We start from the raw sequence: 19,700 nt of genomic DNA, 5'->3' as shown, positions 1-19,700 counted from the left end.
CTCTCTCTCTCTCTCTGACCTTCTCCACCTTGAACTATTCCTGTAACTCTGTGTGTGTGTATTCTTTTATTCTTTTATTCTTTTACTCTTTTATTTGTTTCAGTCATTTGACTGTGGGCCATGCTGGAGCACCGCCTTTCGTTTGAGCAAATTGACCCCCAGGACTTATTCTTTGTATGTTCCTCTACTCCCTCAAAACAAAGGTAGAGGAACATCGCAAATCTGTGATACGAGGAGATATTGATAAATCAGGTATCGCTGACCATGCATGGAAAAATGGAGAAATAACAGCTAAGTGGTGGCTTTCAGTCATGTGGCAATAGAGAAATAGATGGACACAGCAATGACGTGAATGGCTCAGAGTCTAATCGACTAAGAAGCGAAGATCAGGGTTAGCAAGCTGTTTATTATAAATGGAACGCTAGACATTCTAGAAGCTTCCAAGAGAAACGCTAAGCTTCTTGAATAATTAAGAATCATGTCTCATGACACAGATGCTTCGAGAAACTTATAGAAGGGAGGTTACTCTATGATCTTTCTTGCAGGGGAGATCATTCAACTACTTAGCTACGTAGACTTATTACAAACTGTTACTGAATGTCTCTGTTTGGGAGATTTAGAAATTGTTTCTGTTTTAACTCGGTTTTTATTGCAATTAAAGGAGAGGAAAAAAGGGGTTAGAAGTTGAACAGTTGTTTCCGGGAGCTCGGAGACCCAATCATAGTATTGGTAGTTGTTGTTCAGTGAAATGGGAAGAAGAATAAATCTGAAGTGAAGGGCGAATATGGAGTGCATGTGTGGTTATTTGACAACAAAAAAAAACAAACAAACGACTATCCAGAAATATGACAATAATTAAATTTGTACTTTGTAATCTTTTTGTTTCAAGTAAAATTGTGTTGACGATAATTCAGTGAAAACACACAACACACACACACACACTCTGTCTGTCTGTCTGTCTCTCTCTACACACACACACATTTCTTAATGAACCAGCATATGTCTAAACAAGAATTTTATACCCTGGGAACCATGCATACATGTGTGCGTGTGTGTGTGTGTGCGTTTTCTTCGTCAGCTGTTATTCCGTCTAACGATACCATCCTTGCTAGTAATTACCTGTGTGTGCGTCCCCCCACCACCAGCTCCTGCTCCCCTTCTCCTTCTCTCTTTCTCTCTCTCTCTACTCACACACACACACACACACACACACACACACACACACGTCGTATACTTTGCCATTGTTTCAGTCCGTCCAGTCGTTCAGCAAGTTTCTAACAGTAAACACTGTCGACAAACACCTCGTCTTATCATTTCTCCCTCCCTGGGGTCGACTTAATAAGATGCGTCACCCTTAAACTCACATGAGAAGCAACCCCTACCTCGGTCCTACAACCATACCACCTGACATACCTCTTTTATCATCCCCTCATCTGAAAATGTGAGTTAGCCTTTATTTACCCCAATTTTGTCCCACATTAGCCTTGGGTAAGTACAGATTCTATCATAACTGCGCCACATTTTACTAAAACGCTTTGGGAAAACCTTATGGGGTTTCTTTTCTTCTTTTTTTTTGATAATTGTTTTAATGTCTGTTTTGCCATTCTCTTCTTCTTCTTGTTGCTGTCATGATAGCTGCTGGTGAATGGAAATGTATTTCTGGGGCTGCATCCAGAAATAACTAACGATATTTTTTTTTATTCCCTTATTTTTTGTTTGTCATTTAACTGTGGCCATGCTGGAGCACCGCCTTTAGTCAAACAAATCGACCCCAGGACTTGTTCTTTGTAAGCCTAGTACTTTTTCTATTGGTTTCTTTTGCCGAACTGCTAAGTTACAGGGACGTAAACACACCAACATTGGTTGTCAAGCGATGGTGGGGGCGGGGACAAACACAGACACAAATAAATACATACATACATACATATATATATATATATATATATATATCTCAGCCCACTCAAAAGTACCTTGGACCATAGGGCGACATGCTGTGCTTGAGGAGACCTATTGAGTCAAGTACATCAACAGCAATATCACAATCAAATCAAATGGAAATGTAGTTGTGACCCCTGTGCCGGTAACACATAAAAAGCACCATCCGATCATGGTCGATGCCAGCTCCTCTTGCCCCTGTGCCGGTGGCACATAAATGCACCCACTACACTCTCGGAGTGGTTGGTGTTAGGAAGGGCGTCCAGCTGTAGAAAGCTTGCCAGACCAGGCTGGAGCCTGGTGCAGCCGCCTGGCTTGCCAGTCCCCAGTCAAACCATCCAACCCATGCTAGCATGGAAAACAGACGTTAAACGATGATGATAATGTTAAAGCAATGAGTTCATGGATGATTGATGGGTTGGGTGGTTGCTGACGAAGGGCCAAAAACTCTTGAAGTATGGCATATGCACCCATTACCTATTTTTCATCCTCAATCTTATTGTTTGATTACATCTGGCATCTTGGATACAAACTATCACCATCATCATCGTTTAACGTTCGCTTTCCATGCTAGCATGGGTTGGACAGCTTGACTGGGGACCGACAAGCCAGGAGGCTGCACCAGGCTCCAATCTGATCTGGCAAGGTTTCGACAGCTGGATGCCCTTCCTAATGCCAACCCCTCCTAGAGTGTAGTGGGTGCTTTTATCTGCCACCAGTACGGTAGCGAGTCAGAGGCTGCATTGACATTGACCATGACTACGATTTCACTCAGTTCAATTGGTCTTCACAAGCACAGCATGTTACCCAACAATTCAAGGGTGCTTTTAAACGGGCCACATTGGCATTGGTCACAACTACGGTCTCACTTCGGTCTCACTTCGGTCTCACTTCGGTCTCACTTCGGCTAACCAGAGTCTTGTGAGTGGATTTGGTCAATGGAAATTGAAAGAAGCCCATTATATATATATATATATATATATATATATATATATGCATGTGTTTGTCCCCCCACCATTGCTTGACAACCGATGTTGGTGTGTTTACATTCCTGTCACCTAGCGGTTCGGCAAAAGAGACCGATAGAATAAGTACTAGGTTTACAAAGAATAAGTCCTGGGCAGTGGCGGGGGGGGGGGTTCGATCTATTTGATTAAAGCCCTTTAAGGCGGTGCTCCAGCATGGCCACATTCGGATGGTGCTTATATATATATATATATATATATATATATATATATATATATATATATATATACTCTTTTACTTGTTTCAGTCATTTGACCGCGGCCCTGCTGGAGCACCACCTTTAGTCAACCAAATCGACCCCGGAACTTATTCTTTGTAAGCCTAGTACTTATTCTATCAGTCACTTTTGCTGAACCGCTAAGTGACGGGGACATAAACACACACCAGCATCGGTTGTCAAGCAATGCTAGGGACACACACACACACACACACACACACACACATATATGCATATACATATATACGATGGGCATCTTTCAGTTTCTGTCTACCAAATCCACTCACAAAGCTTTAATCGACCCGAGGCTATAGTAGAAGACACTTGCCCAAGATGCCACGCAGTGGGACTGAACCCGGAACCATATGGTTGGTAAGCAAGCTACTTACCACACAGCCACTCCCGCGCCTATGTGGACATGATCCACATATGGCAAAATATGGAATTTAGACATGTAGCGGGGTCAAAAAAACTTTTCCAGGTGAGCCATCTTTCCATATCGCAACGAGCGTACTTTCCACTGCCATTGGTGTAAGGTTTACACTTGGCCAAGATCTTCCAGTGAATCTTATAACTGACACCTTCTTCTTTTAAGGACCATATATAACTGGATAATTTGATTGTTCTTCTTTTATCCCAGTGTCTGAACCTTAAGGTGTGATTGTTGAACCTAGCTTTAAAATTTCCCTCTATGAAACCCACATATTTCTTGGACGAAACTGTGTCCTTAGCGGTCGTGGTATATACGGTGGCTTCATAAATGATGGTCTCGGTCATGCAAGCTCCATTTAGCGGGCACAAGTCTTAATCTCTGCTAGAACAGCCAGCTTCATGTTGTTGCTTTTTTTGTGTTGTGTGTAATTATATTTTTAAAATTTGTGGTTGAACTAAAACTAAGTTTTAGGTTTTGCCTATCGAAGAGCTTCCTGTATTTGTTTTCTTGGGAAGTGTCGAAGTGATAAGAAATATATACTAATCTTAAAGGTCACTTCAGAAGATTAAGCAGTTGTGAACCAGATAATTTTCCTATTCCCGTTGTTTTCTTTTCTTTATTTCTGGACGAATACCAGGTACATAAGTTATTTACTCTCTAAAGCCACAATCTTTAAGAACTTTATTATATATTGGGGCAACATTATTATTATATCAGAGGAGAGGCTAGAAATTCTCCTAATATTTTTAACTATATTCTTAAACACTATGGAGGGTAGGCACGAACCTACATTAATATAACTAACTCTATTGTTATGCTTTCTATAGAGTTTGTAAATATTCTTATTTAAATCTAAAGATACATCTAGGAATTTGACAACCATCAGGATGGTATCGTTATGCTAAGATCGAACCTGCTTTTTGTATTATGTCCATGTACAAGCCATTCATATGTCTTGACATTTCTTGTATATTTTTTGTATTTATTCCCCCCCCCCCACTTTCTCAAGTATGTGACTATATACATGTGTAGTATTTGTATGTATAAGCATATATTAAATGTGTACGTGTGTGCATGTGTATATATGTGTACAAATGAATGTATGTATATATATATATATATATATATATATATATATATATATATATATATATATATACGAGTGTAAGACTGTATCTGTTGTATAAGAATGACTGTGGAGGTCGGGATGACTCCATTATATTGGTCCCTGAAGGGATGAAAGGCAGTCAACCTTGGCAGAATTTGAACTCGGAACATAAAGACGGATGAAATGGCCACTGGGCATTTTGACTGGTGTGCTAATGATTCTGCCAGTTCACCTTTCTTCAATTCTTTTATACACTTCAACTCTAAGGTTGTGGCCATGCTGGAGTGGTAAGATTTCAATAAATGTAACAACCTGTAAACTCCCATTAATCAAAAACCTAAAACTTTTATTATTCTCTGACAAAACGAATAATGGGTGAAGATATAAACCCATCCCTGGCAGATTTAAATTGATGGCTGTTTGGACAACATCTAATAAAACTGATTGGTAGCTATTATTGGAATTCAATTTTTTTTTCTTCAATTGGGGAAAAAAAAAATCTTCATGGCATTATCTCATTTATTAAAACTCAACTCAACCAATCAATATTCTACTTTTGATCTGTACCATTATCGATACCCTGCTGCTGATAATCTATTGTGTGCTCTCTCATTGTCTTAAAAATAGTCTGAACATGTATTGGTTGTTTTTTATTGTTGTCACTGTTTGTGTCTTTGCCTAGGACTTCCATCAACTGTTGACATCAATAGTTACACAAGCGCACACACAGATATATATATATATAAGTAATTAGTTAATTAATTATCTGTAAGGTTATTATGAATCGGGGACACCAAGTTAGGGTTGAGATTAGTATATCCGTGTATATGGACATTCACTCATATATCACTGTACATGTAGACATGTTCTAATGCTTACAATTACAGACACACAGACAAATCAATATACAGAGTTGTACGAGAGATATACACATGCATCCGAGATGCAATCTCATAAGCCATTGTGAGTTCTGGTAAAGTAGAGAAACACAATTAGGCTTGATGATGGTCAGAGTTCAAATTTATGGAAAGACAAAGACAGGTGTAGGAACAACAAGCAAGTATTTCACTGAAATAGTATATCCTTACGAGAGTGAGACAGGCTTTTTCATCTAGCCAGTCATGCTACTTCAGGCTGATGACGAGCAAAGACTCAGAAACATGTCTCTGAATGCAGGCTAGGCTGGGTGGAGGAGTTTGGCTCCCCCTCATAAGGATAAGGGCACAGGAAATGTGTCAAGGCCTAATAGGAAGTGGTCTGGCTTCCTAGGGCTAAACAGCAGTAGTGTATTCCCTTATTGGGACTGTCACGTTAAGTTGGCAGTATACAACTACTTATATGTATATATGTATATATGTATATATCTGCAGTCAGTCTTTGTAACTGTTCATGGCTTTGGCACGATAAGTTTTCTCCGACCTGCTTGTTTATTAACTTGAGTTAGCCATTCATTTATTATGATCCTCTTGGTCACTTGCCAGTTGGTTCAGCTTCAAGAATCCATTTTGCGATTATTTCCTGCAACATTCCAATCCCATGTCCACAGTACTGGAGTTGTGACCCCTCAGCGCAGAGAAATAACTGCTCCCGCTAGACATACACCCTGATCTTTGAGCTGGGTATCCTGCCACATGATGTTACTCCGGAGATCCTTTGAGGGGAACCCCATTTCAGAAACAACCATCATTAAACATTCCTATTGGATTCCCAAAGACAACCAACAAAGACATTTTGATATCATCCAACCATCTCGTTCTTGGTTTACCCCTCAGCCTTCTGCTGATTGGCTTGGCTTGAAGAATCTGTCTTGTGACGTCCTAGTCACACATCTGCAATACCAGGGCTGTGACCTCTCAGTGCAGAGAAGTGGCTCAATCTGGACAGACTCGCTGATCTCTGAGCTACACACCCTGGAGATCCGTCAGACAAACCCCATTTGTGCCACTTGTATTTCTGATTCTTCTGTTTTGGTCTTTACCCAACATTCTTGACCATAAGTCAGGATAGGCTCAAAAACCAAATTGAAGGCAGCGAGTTCCGCTTTCTTCTTTTTGCCAACTTCTCCTTTTCTTAAACTCGAATGCTGGCATTGGTGCATCCCTGTACCAGTTCCTGCAACACAAGCATCCAATTCGGCTGCCCGTTTGCCAGAATTTATGCATCGGTGGGGGTGATGCGACTAATCAACTTTTTCTTAATTACAGCTATATTTTCATTTTCTTTTACAAATCTTTATTATTATTATTATTAATTGTTATTATTTTAAATTTTGTCCCTTTGTGTTTTTTAGGTTGAGAAAATGAAGAATATGGAGTTTGGCAAAGTTCCACATCTACGTGTGGCTGACCAGTTGAAGTGTTCCACAAGGCACCAACAAAAACAGCAGAATTTGGAAGACCGATGACCGACCACTTGTCCACCCTCAACTCCTGACATAAATTAGTGCTTATTAATAATAATAATAATAATATTACTTGAGTGCTGCCCTGAAGGGTCCAGGCCAAAGAAATTGATCCTTGATCTTCATTCATTCCTACTTTGTCACTACCCCCATCACTTTTTTCACCACCACCATCACAAACAGAAAAGTACTCAGAGTACAACCCAACACCTTGAGAGGAAACTACCCCCACCTTCAAAAACTAGTTGACCCTTCCCATATTTGCTTACATCTTTTCTAATACCCCTTCTTCAATTTTCTTCACTTCACTCAATCGCTTTCTTTCCCTCTCACCAACATTCCCTTTCTCAGGTTTTTAACCCCTCTAAAATAGCCCCCTTATGTTTGTCTCTCCCCCAAAACACAATCCCTCACACCACTACACTCCCAGTCTGTCTTGACCCCTTGAAATTGTCAATCCCTCTTGAGACCCCTTAAAATACCCACTTCACTCTACATGTCTGACTCTCTCTCTTCCTGACCCCCCTCCACTGGTCTTGCTTGACCCATTCAAATTCCAACTGCATGTCTGCCGTATATTTTTTTTCCTCCCCTCCCTGACGAACCACACAACAAATATGTTGTCACGGTTACAGCGGACGAAAGGATATTTCTTTGCCATTTGTCTTCTTCTCAGTGTCATTGTCTGCATCTTTTCTTGGCAGCTGTTTCGACAGACGCCACACCAACCGATACGAGAAGGGGACCGTCTTGGTACGGTTGACCGGCTCTCTAAATCGGACACCCTTAACATCCCATTGACTTCCTTAGAGAATTACCTGCGCATCGTACACAACAAGACCCAACGAACTATCATGCGGAACCTGGCTCACCAGCATCAGGATGCTATCCTAGCCAAAGACGCTCACAAGACAAAAACCAACACCAAATTGAAAGAACACATAGAATCGGTGTCGAGTGCCGAGTCTGGCAGTAACAGTGAGAACAAACAGGGAAGCCTGCTCAAAAATAAATTAATACATCATCTAAATAAGTATTCTAACACACATGTTAATACTAGCAATCACAACAATACCAACAACAACAACAACAACAACAGTATTGATACAAAACATGTTAAATCTATTGACAAGAGTTCAAACTCCAGTTCTGTTGTCGGCAATAAGTACAAGGACAATGCTAACAACAAACTTCAGTTTCTTCCAAAGCAATCCAACAATTTAGGTTCATCAAACAACAATTACAGAAATAATAACAACGACAGCAGCTCTTTGCTAGTTTCGGCGGAGAAATTCCGACAGTCTTTGAATAATTTGAAAAGCTTGAAACAGAAACTAAATTCCCCGAGCGTTTCGTCGAAACCCTCACAACAACAAAATCCTAACCGATTGTCGGGTGTGTTCGTCGAAGACATTCACAATTTCCATGCACCAGTGGAGCGTAAAAAAGCTCTCGCCAGCCGGAATAATCTCGAGGATGCTTTATCGAGGGCAGCGATGGATCCTCCTGATCACATTTTAACGGGTAAGTTATGTCAAGACTGTTTGTCGTCAGGCTTCCAGTACGACCTGAACGTCGAGGACATTTGCCACACAGACGTGCGGCTGGTGATTCTTGTGGAGTCTCCACCAAGTAATCAGGAGTCTCGCAACGCCATTCGCAAGACATGGGGTGCCATCAGTCAAGTAAGCTCCAGCAATGTGCGAGTGGTGTTTTTGCTGGGTAAAAGCAACAACCCACACGAAAATACACTGGCAGAACATGAATATTGGTTAAACCAAGACATTGTACAAATTGATTTTGTTGATGCATACGCAAACCTCACGTACAAAACCCTGTCTGGCCTCCACTGGGTCAACACGTTCTGCTCAAATGCTAAATACGTCATGAAAACAGATGACGACATGTATGTGAACACGCCGCTCATCACAAAGATGTTACTAGCATCTCCGAAATCGAGGTTCCTCGGTGGTTATTGTTGGGGTGTGTCCACCCCACATCGGGACAGTAGCTCAAAGTGGTATGTCCCCTACGAGATGTACCCGAGTGCCACGTTCCCACCAATGTGCTCAGGCACCGGCTACATAATGAGTCAGGACCTTGTTAAGAATATCATCAACATGTCACTGGTAATTGGTTTCTTTTACTTGGAAGATGTCTATGTCGCCCTCTGCCTGGAAAAATTTAACATCTACCCGGTGAACATTCAGGGTTTCAGCAACATGCTGGTACCCTTCGACAGCTGTCTCTTCCGAAATTATGTGCTCACCTCACATGGACACACCCCCTACGACCTACAGACAGAATGGTCACAGGTGTTATCCTGCTACCCCAAAGACCTTACTCCTCACCAACTTTTTATGCCTATCCCCTACCCTGAAGTGGATTAAAAGGCGGGGGAAGGGAACAGCAAAGACACAAATAAATCATACAACAACACGTACAACAACAAAATTCAGTTTTCTGAGGATTCTCTTTAAATGTGTAAAAAAAAAAAACAAGAAACAAAGAAGGAAAAAGGAAAGCACACAGGTGTGTGCGTGTTTGTGTGTATAAGTAAATGTATAAATGTGTTTATAAAAACACACCAGTGTATGTATTGTGTATATATAACAAAAATACGTGTAAGTATATTAATGCCATAAGAATTTTGAAATCTCAAGAGAATGTGAAATAATTTTTCTTTGGAGCATTGAGTCTTGAAGCACATAGAGCTATATATAACAGCATGTAAATACTGTGTTAAAATTCTCTTCAGATTGGAAAAAAAAGGAAGGCTGTCTCTGAAGTAGATACCCACAGCCCTTGTAAACATGACTGGCAATCTACCATGGGCGGCCTTTGACTTTTCTATTTAAAGAGTTTTTTTTAACCCAATATTTATTATTTATAACTTTATCCACTTCAAGATTCATTGTTCTGAAAGGGATCATGTGTGTATGTGTGTGTGTGTGTGTTATGAGAGAAAAACATGAAGCATGAATTTGGTGTTCTTTTATTTCATCGGTTACACGTTTCTGTGTGAAACGATTGATGATGGAAAAATTATAAATGCAGTTTTAAATGTAATGGACAAAGAGCATTTAATTCATACTGATCACATTTTTGGGCAGGGTCGACTGCAGAAACATGTGTAACAGATGAAATGAATGAATACCAAATTTATGTTTCATGATTTTGTTTGGTTTTTTTTCTCATAATTGGCGTGCTCATTGTATTGTATATATATAATCCACCTCTGCTGGTTGCAGAGAACCATATTGAATCACAAAGCAGCAGGAATTTCACATGGATACTCTCAAGAGCTGAAGCCAATACAGTAATTTTGCTGTACACATACCACATCCATTGCCACTTATCTAATGGCATAAAAGACACAAAGGTATGTTAGACACACAACAGCTTCAGCTTATGAGAGGCCCAGCTTCGCATAGAGGACCCAGGGAAATATTTTTGAGATTTTTTTTAGGTAAAAAGAATGTCTTCTATGCCATCAAGTCTGGTGTGTAAATAATGTGCATATATATATCATCATCATCATCTTTTAACGTCCGTGTTCCATGCTGGTATGGGTTGGACAGTTTGACAGGAGATGGCCAGCTGGAGTGGGATTGAACCCGGAACCATATATATATATATATATATAATGCATTGTTGTTGTCTTTTCAGGAATATGAAATTACTAGGAGTGGATTCCCAGTCCCTTTGCTCCCACGGAGGGACTGATGCAGCAGGGGTAAACCAACATATGCTGTCGGGCCGCGCTACTGATATTGAGGGTTGTGTTCTATGCCTTGACCCGAGCATAGAATGGGACTTGCCTCTTTGAGCTGGGAAATGAATGGAATGCTTGGTGTGTGTCTTGTTGTGGCCACCCCCTCCTAAAAAAATGGGGAATTGGCCTGGGTATATTAAAAATATTTAAAGAAATATATATAATGCATGATGATGTTTATATTTGTTTAGATATTCACATATTTTGCTTAGGTATTGTGAGACTAATAACCAGATGTAGAACTCAATACGTGTAGATTTCAGCTAAAACTTTGCTCTGAAACCTACGTATTCACACTCACAGCCACACACGTATGTGTGAGTGTGTACAACAATGGCCACTTCCTTGCAAGCCACTTAGTGCACCACATTGCCATTTTGGAAATGGAGTTCAGTGCAAAAATAAACAAAAAAAGGCTAAGTTTTCAAACAGAAGCCCAGATCTCGTTTTCATCTCTCATTATCCCTATCATTAATCTGAGATTTTTTTCTACATTTAAGACAGAATAAATTTCTCTCTAGGGAACAGAAGTGACCCACATTCTGAAAACAGCAATAGAAATTTGATACTAAACATATTAAGTTTTAATGTCTTGTTGAAAATTTTCAACATCAAACACAAAGTCCTGAAATAATTCTGTTGAAGAACAAAAATGAATTACATGAAAAGAGAAGAATTTTCTCTTTCATCAGAGAATTCTTCATTTTCTTCAAAATTCTTTCTACCACAAGGCACAGGGCCTGTAATTTGGTGAGGGGGTGGCTAGTGGATTACATCGACCCCTATGCTCAACCGGTACTTATTTTATCAACCCCAAAAAGATGAAAGGCAAAGTCGACCTCAGTGAAACTTGAACTCAGAACGGATGGATGAAAATGTCTCTAAGCATTTTGTCTGACATTAAGGATTCTGCCAGTTTGTTGCCTTAAACACATCTCTACATTTGGGCAGATGCACATCAGAAGCAGTTGGAAGGGTGTGGATGGAAGGAAATTTAGGCTATTATTTCTAGCATATAGAGTGACCACATCAAAGTCTCCTTCTCTCGTGTCTTCTGCTGATTATTTTTCTTCTTAACCCTTTTGTCACCTTATTTCTGTTGAGATGCTCTGTGTTTCTTTTCAATTATTTTAAATATAACAAAGAATTTAGTAAAATAACTTCGTTATCATTAAGCTAGTGTTAGGAACATAAATTGTGACTAAGGTTTGGTGGAAGATTTTAATTCAAAACTTATGAAAACAAGACCTTTGTACTACAGAGCCAGAGGGGGTTTCAGCCGGGTTGGTATCAAAAGGGTTAATAATAATAATAATAATAATGGTTTCAAATTTAGGCACAAAACCAGCAAGTTTGGTGGAGGGCTAAGTCGATTACATCAACCCCAGTATTCAATTGGTACTTATTTTATCAACCCCAAAACAATGAAAGGTAAAGTTGACACTGGCAGGATTTGAACTCAGAACATGGAGCATTTTGATTGGTGTGCTAAGGCTTTACCAGCTCCCTGCCTAGTAGTTGTAATCTCCTTTCTGCTACAGACACAAGGCCTGAAATTTGTGGGGAGGGAGTGTTATGAGAGTACAACCGTCCAACCCATGCCAGCCTTGAAAGCTGATGTTAAACGATGATGAGGCCAAAGTATCGGGTGAATGGAGGGTGGAGAAACAAGGATACGAAAAGCTGTTCACACAAGCGAAGGTGCGGTCAACGGTGATTGGAGACAATTACGTAGAGGTCTGTCTATTAACGAATGAGGTAATTAAGCAACATGGTGAGGGTCTGTTAATGTCTTCTTTTTTTGTTTTTTTTTAAATTAAATTTGACTCTCTTCCAACATGGCAGACTGATGAACTGCTTGGCTCTCATTCATGGAAATTGACAATTAATTAGTAATTACCAGCTACATAATTAAATTAATGATTCATTATTCATGTACATAGATATATGTGCATATATAATAATTATAGCTGTATATACACAATGTCTGCCTCTATAGCAATATATACAAATATGTTTGAGGACACAATACATGTATGTATATATATATATATAATTTTTTAATGCACCTTCATGGAAAGTGTGTGGGGGATGGGAGCATTTTTTTCTTTTAAAGACCAATTTTATGACACCCTCTTGCAGACTACCTTGTCGATAAATGACAGGGACCTCTTTGTGGCTAGCAACTTCAATGGGCATGTTGGATAGCATGCAGGGGTCTTCCATCGTGTACATGGAGGCTATGGTTTTGGTTTCCACAGTGAGGAGGGAACCAGGCTGCTGGAGTTCTACAATGCAAATATGATTTGTCTGAGAAGTATGAGTGTGTATATGTAGTGAAATCTATAAAAAGAGACCAGTGAAATCTTACCAGGAGGAGGAAATCTAATGTCTGATTTTTTTCACCAGAGAAACTAACGAGAGGCAAAAGATTTACATCCTCTTAGTTGGAAAAAAAAAAATGAATGCAGCTGAAGGAGTGAAGGATCATGTGGTGTGTATATATATATATATATATACACACATACTCTGTGTGAGAGTAATGAAATACTTTATCTTACAGAACCAAACCTAAAACAACAACCACAACCCCAAAAAACAAGATCCTGTTTCCTTTTCTGTTTTATTAAATGTTTTCCTTGAATTTTATTAGCAAATTAACACAATTGGCAAAGCATGTGACCAAAATATTTACAACACTAAATATTCTAAGTTCAAATTACACCAGAACCGTTTTAATAACCATGTTCCTTCGAGTGTTACTGCTTTTTCCTGCATGCATGACAAATTTTTCAGACAAAAATTTGCCGCCTAAAAAAAGGTAGGTCGACTTCTACACCAAGACAAGTTTGGCAGACGAGAAAAATTCCATGAGAAATGCAGCAGGATTTGAGAAAATGGTGGACGATCTTTGAATGTCTACACTATATACTATACTCTTCACTCTTTTACTTGTTTCAGTCATTTGACTGTGGCCATGCTGGAGCACCACCTTTTAGACGAGCAAATCGACCCCAGGACTTATTCTTTGTAAGCCTAGTACTTATTCTATCGGTCTCTTTTTGCCGAACCGCTAAGTTACGGGGGACGTAAACACACCACCATCGGTTGTCAAGCAATGGTTGGGGGGGGACAGACACAGACACACAAACATACATACGACGGGCTTCTTTCAGTTTCCATCTACCAAATCCACTCACAAGGCTTTGGTTGGCCCGAGGCTATAGTAGAAGACACTTGCCCAAGGTGCCACGCAGTGGGACTGAACCCGGAACCATGTGGTTGGTAAGCAAGCTTTTTACCACACAGCCACCCCTGCGCCTATGTTGACTTGCATGTTAAAATATATCATAGTAAAATAAATAAGTGTCAACCAATTTTCTAAGACAGACCTGAAGATTCAATCAGCTACACACCTCGTCCGTTCCAGCACTCGGTTCCTGATCACATCCACTCTAACTACTAATTAATTTAAGTCTTGTAATTATTGGTGGAGGGTAATTAAGTCACGAGTGAAGTTTTGGTGTAAATATAGAGACCGAGGTAGACTGAGGGACACACAGACACACATATATAATTAGACCGGTTGTAAGTTATTTTAGTCACCTGTTGTACTTGATTTCTGATCAGAAGCTAGTTTTCCAGCCATGACCATCCCACCTTTTATGCTGACATAGTATATCTAGGACTACATTTTCTAATGTGTTCTTTCTTGTTATTGTTTAGCTCTGGTCAATCCTGATCCAAGAAACTTATGATTAAAGGTATTCCAGTCATGACCATGCCATTTTTTTTATTCAGGCATAGTGTATCTAGGACTACATTATCTCATGTGACCTTCATTGATGTTGTTGTTTAATCCCAGGTCAATTTTGATCCAGCAGACCTATGACCAAAGATGTTTCAACTATAACCATCCCATCTTCTTTTCAGGCATAGTGTACCTAGGACTACATTATCTCATGTGTCCTTCATTGTTGCAGTTGTTTAGCCCCAGGTCAGCTCTGATCCAGAAGACCTATGATCAAAGACGTTCCACTCGTGACAATCCTATCCTATATCTAGACCTTTCCTTATCTCCTTAAATGGTGTTTAAGGGACGAGGCAGCTATGTCTACCACGCTGAACGACCAAGTAGCTGTCGCTCGTTAGGTGATAATTAGACAGATATGTAATTAGAATAGTCAGCTGGTTGGCTATAAAAGTCAGACGGAGTGGGGGAGGGAGAATTATGTGAGGATCAGAAGAATAGTTTATAAATGTAGGTACAACTGGGGGATTGAGAAGTCAACAACCAAAACATGGTTCTAGGTTCAGTCCCACTGCGTGGCATCTTGGGCAAGTGTCTTCTACTATAGCCCAAGGCAGACCAAAGCCTTGTGAGTGGATTTGGGCAATGGAAACTGAAAGAAGCCCACCATATATATTATAGGCACATAAGTGGCTGTGTGGTAAGTAGCTTGCTTCCCAACCACATGGTTCTAGGTTCAGTCCCATTGCATGGCACCTTAGGCAAGTGTCTTTTACTACAGCCCTAGGCGGACCAAAGCCTTGTGAGCGGATTTGGTTGATGGAAGCTGAAAGAAGCCTGTTGTAGATATATGTATATATATATATATTTTATTCATTTTCTTTTACTTGTTTCAATCGTTTGACTGTGGCCCTGCTGGGGCACCACCTTTAATCGAACAAATTAACCCCAGGACTTATTCTATCAGTCTCTTTTTGGCAAACCTCTAAGTAACAGGGACGTAAACACACCAACATTGGTAGCCAAGCAATGGTGGGGAGGCAAAGACACAAATAACCTATATATATATATATATATATATATAGATAGATGGCGTTTTGTACATTATTTATTTTTCTAGAACAAGAGAGATATTTTGGTGGTTTGTTAAAATAGGTAGAGGGGGAGGAAGAGAGAGGGGTTTGAATGTTTTGTTGAAATAGGATGAGAGAGAGACAAGGAGGCCATTGAAAGGAGGTTGTCAAGACAAATAATTCTGTTGACTTAAAAACAAAGACAGTTATGTTGAGTAAAAAATGTAAATGGACAGCTTCTGGAGAGAAGACATGGGTGGATTGGGGTGGAGGGTAACAAGTAGACTGGATATGTTGAGAAACTCACAGAGAGAGAGAGAAAGGGATAATTAGGCAGGTAGGTCGGTGTGTAATTAAGGTAAACAGGTAGGAAGATGAAGAGAAAAAAACTGCCTGGATAGATAGACAGATAGAGAGATATGTTGATAAAATAGATAATCAGATAGGTCGATAGATAGAGAGGCAAACATGTAGATAGATAGGAAGAGGGAGAGAGTTAGATAAATAGACAAATACATAGGTAGACAGACAGACAGATAACCCCACAGGTGCTGGTGCCACGTTATAAAGCACCCAGCACACACTCTGCAAAGTGGTTGGCATTAGGAAGGGAATCCGGCTGTGGAAACCATGCCAAAAACAGACAACAGAGCTTGGCATGACCATCTCTTGCAAAACTGTCCAGCCCACACCAGCATGGGAAACAGGCGTTAAATGGTGGTGGTGATGGATGATGATGATGGTGGTGGTGGTAATGATGATGACGACAATCACGACAACAATTAGTGGGGGACAGCGTTTTTTAAATGTCTTTTCCATATTACTTCCCTCCCCTTCTCTCTCTCTCTATCTCTCTCTCTCTCTCTCTCAGGGCAGACCAACACACCTGTAGTCATTCCGACAGGTGGGAGGGGGTAAATAAATGAACGCACAGCCAGGTATGCAGGTTTAGATAATTGGGCAATTGTAATGCGGCCCAAATAAATAGACAAGTAAGACAGGTGAGTAACCAGCTCCAATTCACAATGTGCAGGGTGGGAGGGGGGCAGGCAGATGGGAGCAGTTCATTATTATTATTATTATTATTATTATTACTCTTTTACTTGTTTCAGTCATTTAAGTGTGGCCATGCTAGAGCACTGCATTTAGTCGAGCAAATCGACCCCAGGACTTATTCTTTGTAAGCCTAGTACTTATTCCATCGGCCTCTTTTTGCCGAATTGCTAAGGATAGTTACATTTTTCTCCCTCAGTTACAGCCTCAGGGTGGTGCCTGTACCGTTTATCAGCAGTTTTGATTTTATAATGCAGAAACATATATATATATATATGTATATATATAAATAGATTTGTGTATTTTTCCTTTTGTTTACAATTAACACGGAAAAAATAGATAAGCAGTTACCAGGGTGGCAAAAAAAAAAATCACAAGTAAAAAGGGTGTAACACCTTGTTTTTAAAGATAGAAACTCCATTTATTTATTTACATGTGTTTATTTATATATATATATATATATATTCACAGACGCACACATATGTATATAGCAAGATATATGTACACACTTGGAGCCTGGTGTAGCCATCTGGTTTCACCAGTCCTCAGTCAAATCGTCCAACCCATGCTAGCATAGAAAGCAGACGTTAAACGACGACGACATACATACATATATACATATACATGTATATACATATATATATATATATATATATATTGTATTTTGCTATAGTCATCTTATTTTTGCAGCACAAATTCATAAACATGTATATATATATATATATAGAGAGAGAGAGGGAGAGAGACAGCTAGTCAGATATATATGTATATATATATCTGCATATATGTGTGTGTGTGTGATTGAGCATCAGTGTTGACATTTTGCCTGTCACCATTTCAACAAAGAGGTGATGTTTTTCGTTGTCATTAATGACAGCTAGCTTCTCACTTTCACTTGACCTGCACTAGACTAGGAATCCCTTATTTCAAAAAAAAAAGATGATGGTTAGCAGCTGCTGCAGGAATAAGATCCAGTAATTAGCCAGAAATTTCTACCTCAGAATCAATACTTGGTCAACTCATGCTAGCATGGAAAATCACACATTAAACAAAAGCTCAATCAACTGAAAGTGTATCTTTATAATTTATCTGATTCATCAGAATTCTTAGTAAAAGAATGTGGAGATAGGAGATGTGGAACGTGTAACAACATCAACAACTTCAAATACTTGGAAAGTGGTTCCCCCATAAAATTCAAGAGCGGATTCCATTTTCAAAATAAATGCAGATATGAACTGCAAAATGCAAAACCGCATATACTGCATTACCTGCATCTTTGGCGAAACAAATAATTCCCGCTGCCAACGTGCAAGAATCCACATGTAACATATATGACAAGAGGAATTACACAAGATTCCATTAAGTAAGCATCTGGAAATATGCAGCAACAGAAAATTCAAAATTTTTCCCTTTTACAAGAGTGCACGGGACGATCCGCAATGCTAAAAAGCAATGGAACTACATTTCATCAAAAAATTCCCTCCAAAATTGAATGTTTGAAAGAAAAGCGAAGAGAGTACACTTTGTATTCTAAATATAACTCAAATATCGGAAACATAATGCTCATCTCTGTAAATATTCAGATGTATGTGTGTGGCATTGAGATGTTCTGAGCCTTGAGCGTTCCTCAAGTTTGTAAGTTATACTAATTGCTCTCTAGTGCAAAAACATGAAACTTATGCAGTATAAACATGGACACATTCCCAAACACACACACACAGGGTGTTCAAAAAGTCTCTCCGCAGTGAATTTTTTTTTCATCCTGACTCTTCAAGATGTATTTCAAAACATGTGTAGAAGAGTCGACTTACGTATTGAAAATGAAGGACGATACTTTTAACATCTCTCGTAAAGTTTTTTAAAGCCTTGTAAAATCTAATATATTCTTTTGTAGTTTTATAAGATCTAATAAATATTTATTTTGCAATGAAATACTTACTGCGGAGAGACTTTTTGAACATGCTATATACAGATATAGTTATAGACATACGTATGTGTGCGGTTGAATGTATCTTGTTTGTCCTTTGAACCTTTGATAATAACCTCTTTGTCTGTTTGACAGTTTGTTGAAAGCATTACAAAAGCAAAAGAGAGATTTGCTAAACTATGTGAAACAATGTCGGAATATTTCTGTGAGAAAAACAAAATGGAGAGAGAAAGGGAAAAGGAGGGGGTAAAAGAGAGAGAGAGAGAAAAGTGCGTGAGATGTTTCCTTGTATTTTAGTAGGTCACCAGATTAGGTGATCAGCTTTGGAACAACGGCAGATTTGAACAAAGTCAGTAACAGTTCTATCTCATAGCTTGGCACCTTCAACTGGTGACCTACTAAAACAAAAGAAACCACCTCACTCGCTTTCATCTCTCTCTCTCTCTCTCTCTCTCTCTTCCTCCCCTCCTTTTCCATCTTTCTCTCCTTATACACACAGGGTGCAATGGGTAAATTGTCACTATTCTATATTTTTAATTTCGCGTAAGTGCATTGTTTTTTTTTTTTACTTTGTTGACCACACAGTATAGTAGGGTCAGTTGGGTACCGTCTGTGAGGAAAACAACACTATGACACATTTCACTCTGCCAGAAATTTGGAAACGACATGCTGTACTGCTTGGCATTCACACTGGAAGCTCCAATACAACCAGACGGTGAACACTGAACAACCGTTGACTTGCTGTGTCCCAAAACATTTACTGTTGGTCAAATTTTTAATTAATAAGTAGTAATTTATTAGAGATGCAGCATGGCATTTTGTCAGTGAACAGGTCACGGTCTCAAAGCAATGAAAATATTTTGACAAATTAAATTTAAATGTTGAAGTGAATCTGACGGTTTTTGTGTGTTTCTTAAATGTCTAATAAACACCTTCCACGCTGCAATTGTTTCCGTTCCAGCACACGATCTCAGATCAGGTCACTTGCTATGCAAGTACAT

At 39.4% G+C, this 19,700-nt stretch overlaps 2 protein-coding genes across 10 annotated transcripts in view; one reads left to right on the top strand and one right to left on the bottom strand.

Moving 5' to 3' along the window:
• The window catches only part of LOC106872276 (uncharacterized), a 45,017-nt gene extending 35,312 nt beyond the window's left edge, over window positions 1–9,705 (top strand). For 5 of the 6 annotated variants that reach the window (XM_052977342.2, XM_089344728.1, XM_052977340.2 and 2 more), the window contains exon 2: window positions 7,010–9,705. In XM_052977342.2, coding sequence (XP_052833302.1) covers window positions 7,738–9,510 — 1,773 coding nt within the window. In that variant the 5' untranslated portion in view covers window positions 7,010–7,737 and the 3' untranslated portion in view covers window positions 9,511–9,705. Of the gene's footprint in view, window positions 1–1,237; window positions 1,442–7,009 lie in introns of those variants that run through there. The other variant, XM_089344727.1, reaches the window with a different exon arrangement.
• The window catches only part of LOC106872264 (cilia- and flagella-associated protein 337), a 165,200-nt gene that overhangs the window by 42,062 nt on the left and 103,438 nt on the right, over window positions 1–19,700 (bottom strand). The gene's annotated exons all lie outside the window — the stretch shown is intronic.

This window comes from Octopus bimaculoides, chromosome 28 (assembly GCF_046866305.1).
Source record: "Octopus bimaculoides isolate indiv1 chromosome 28, ASM4686630v1, whole genome shotgun sequence".
Lineage (NCBI taxonomy): Eukaryota > Metazoa > Mollusca > Cephalopoda > Octopoda > Octopodidae > Octopus > Octopus bimaculoides.
Note: the sequence above shows the minus strand (reverse complement) of the source record. Positions and strands in the feature narration are given on the sequence as shown.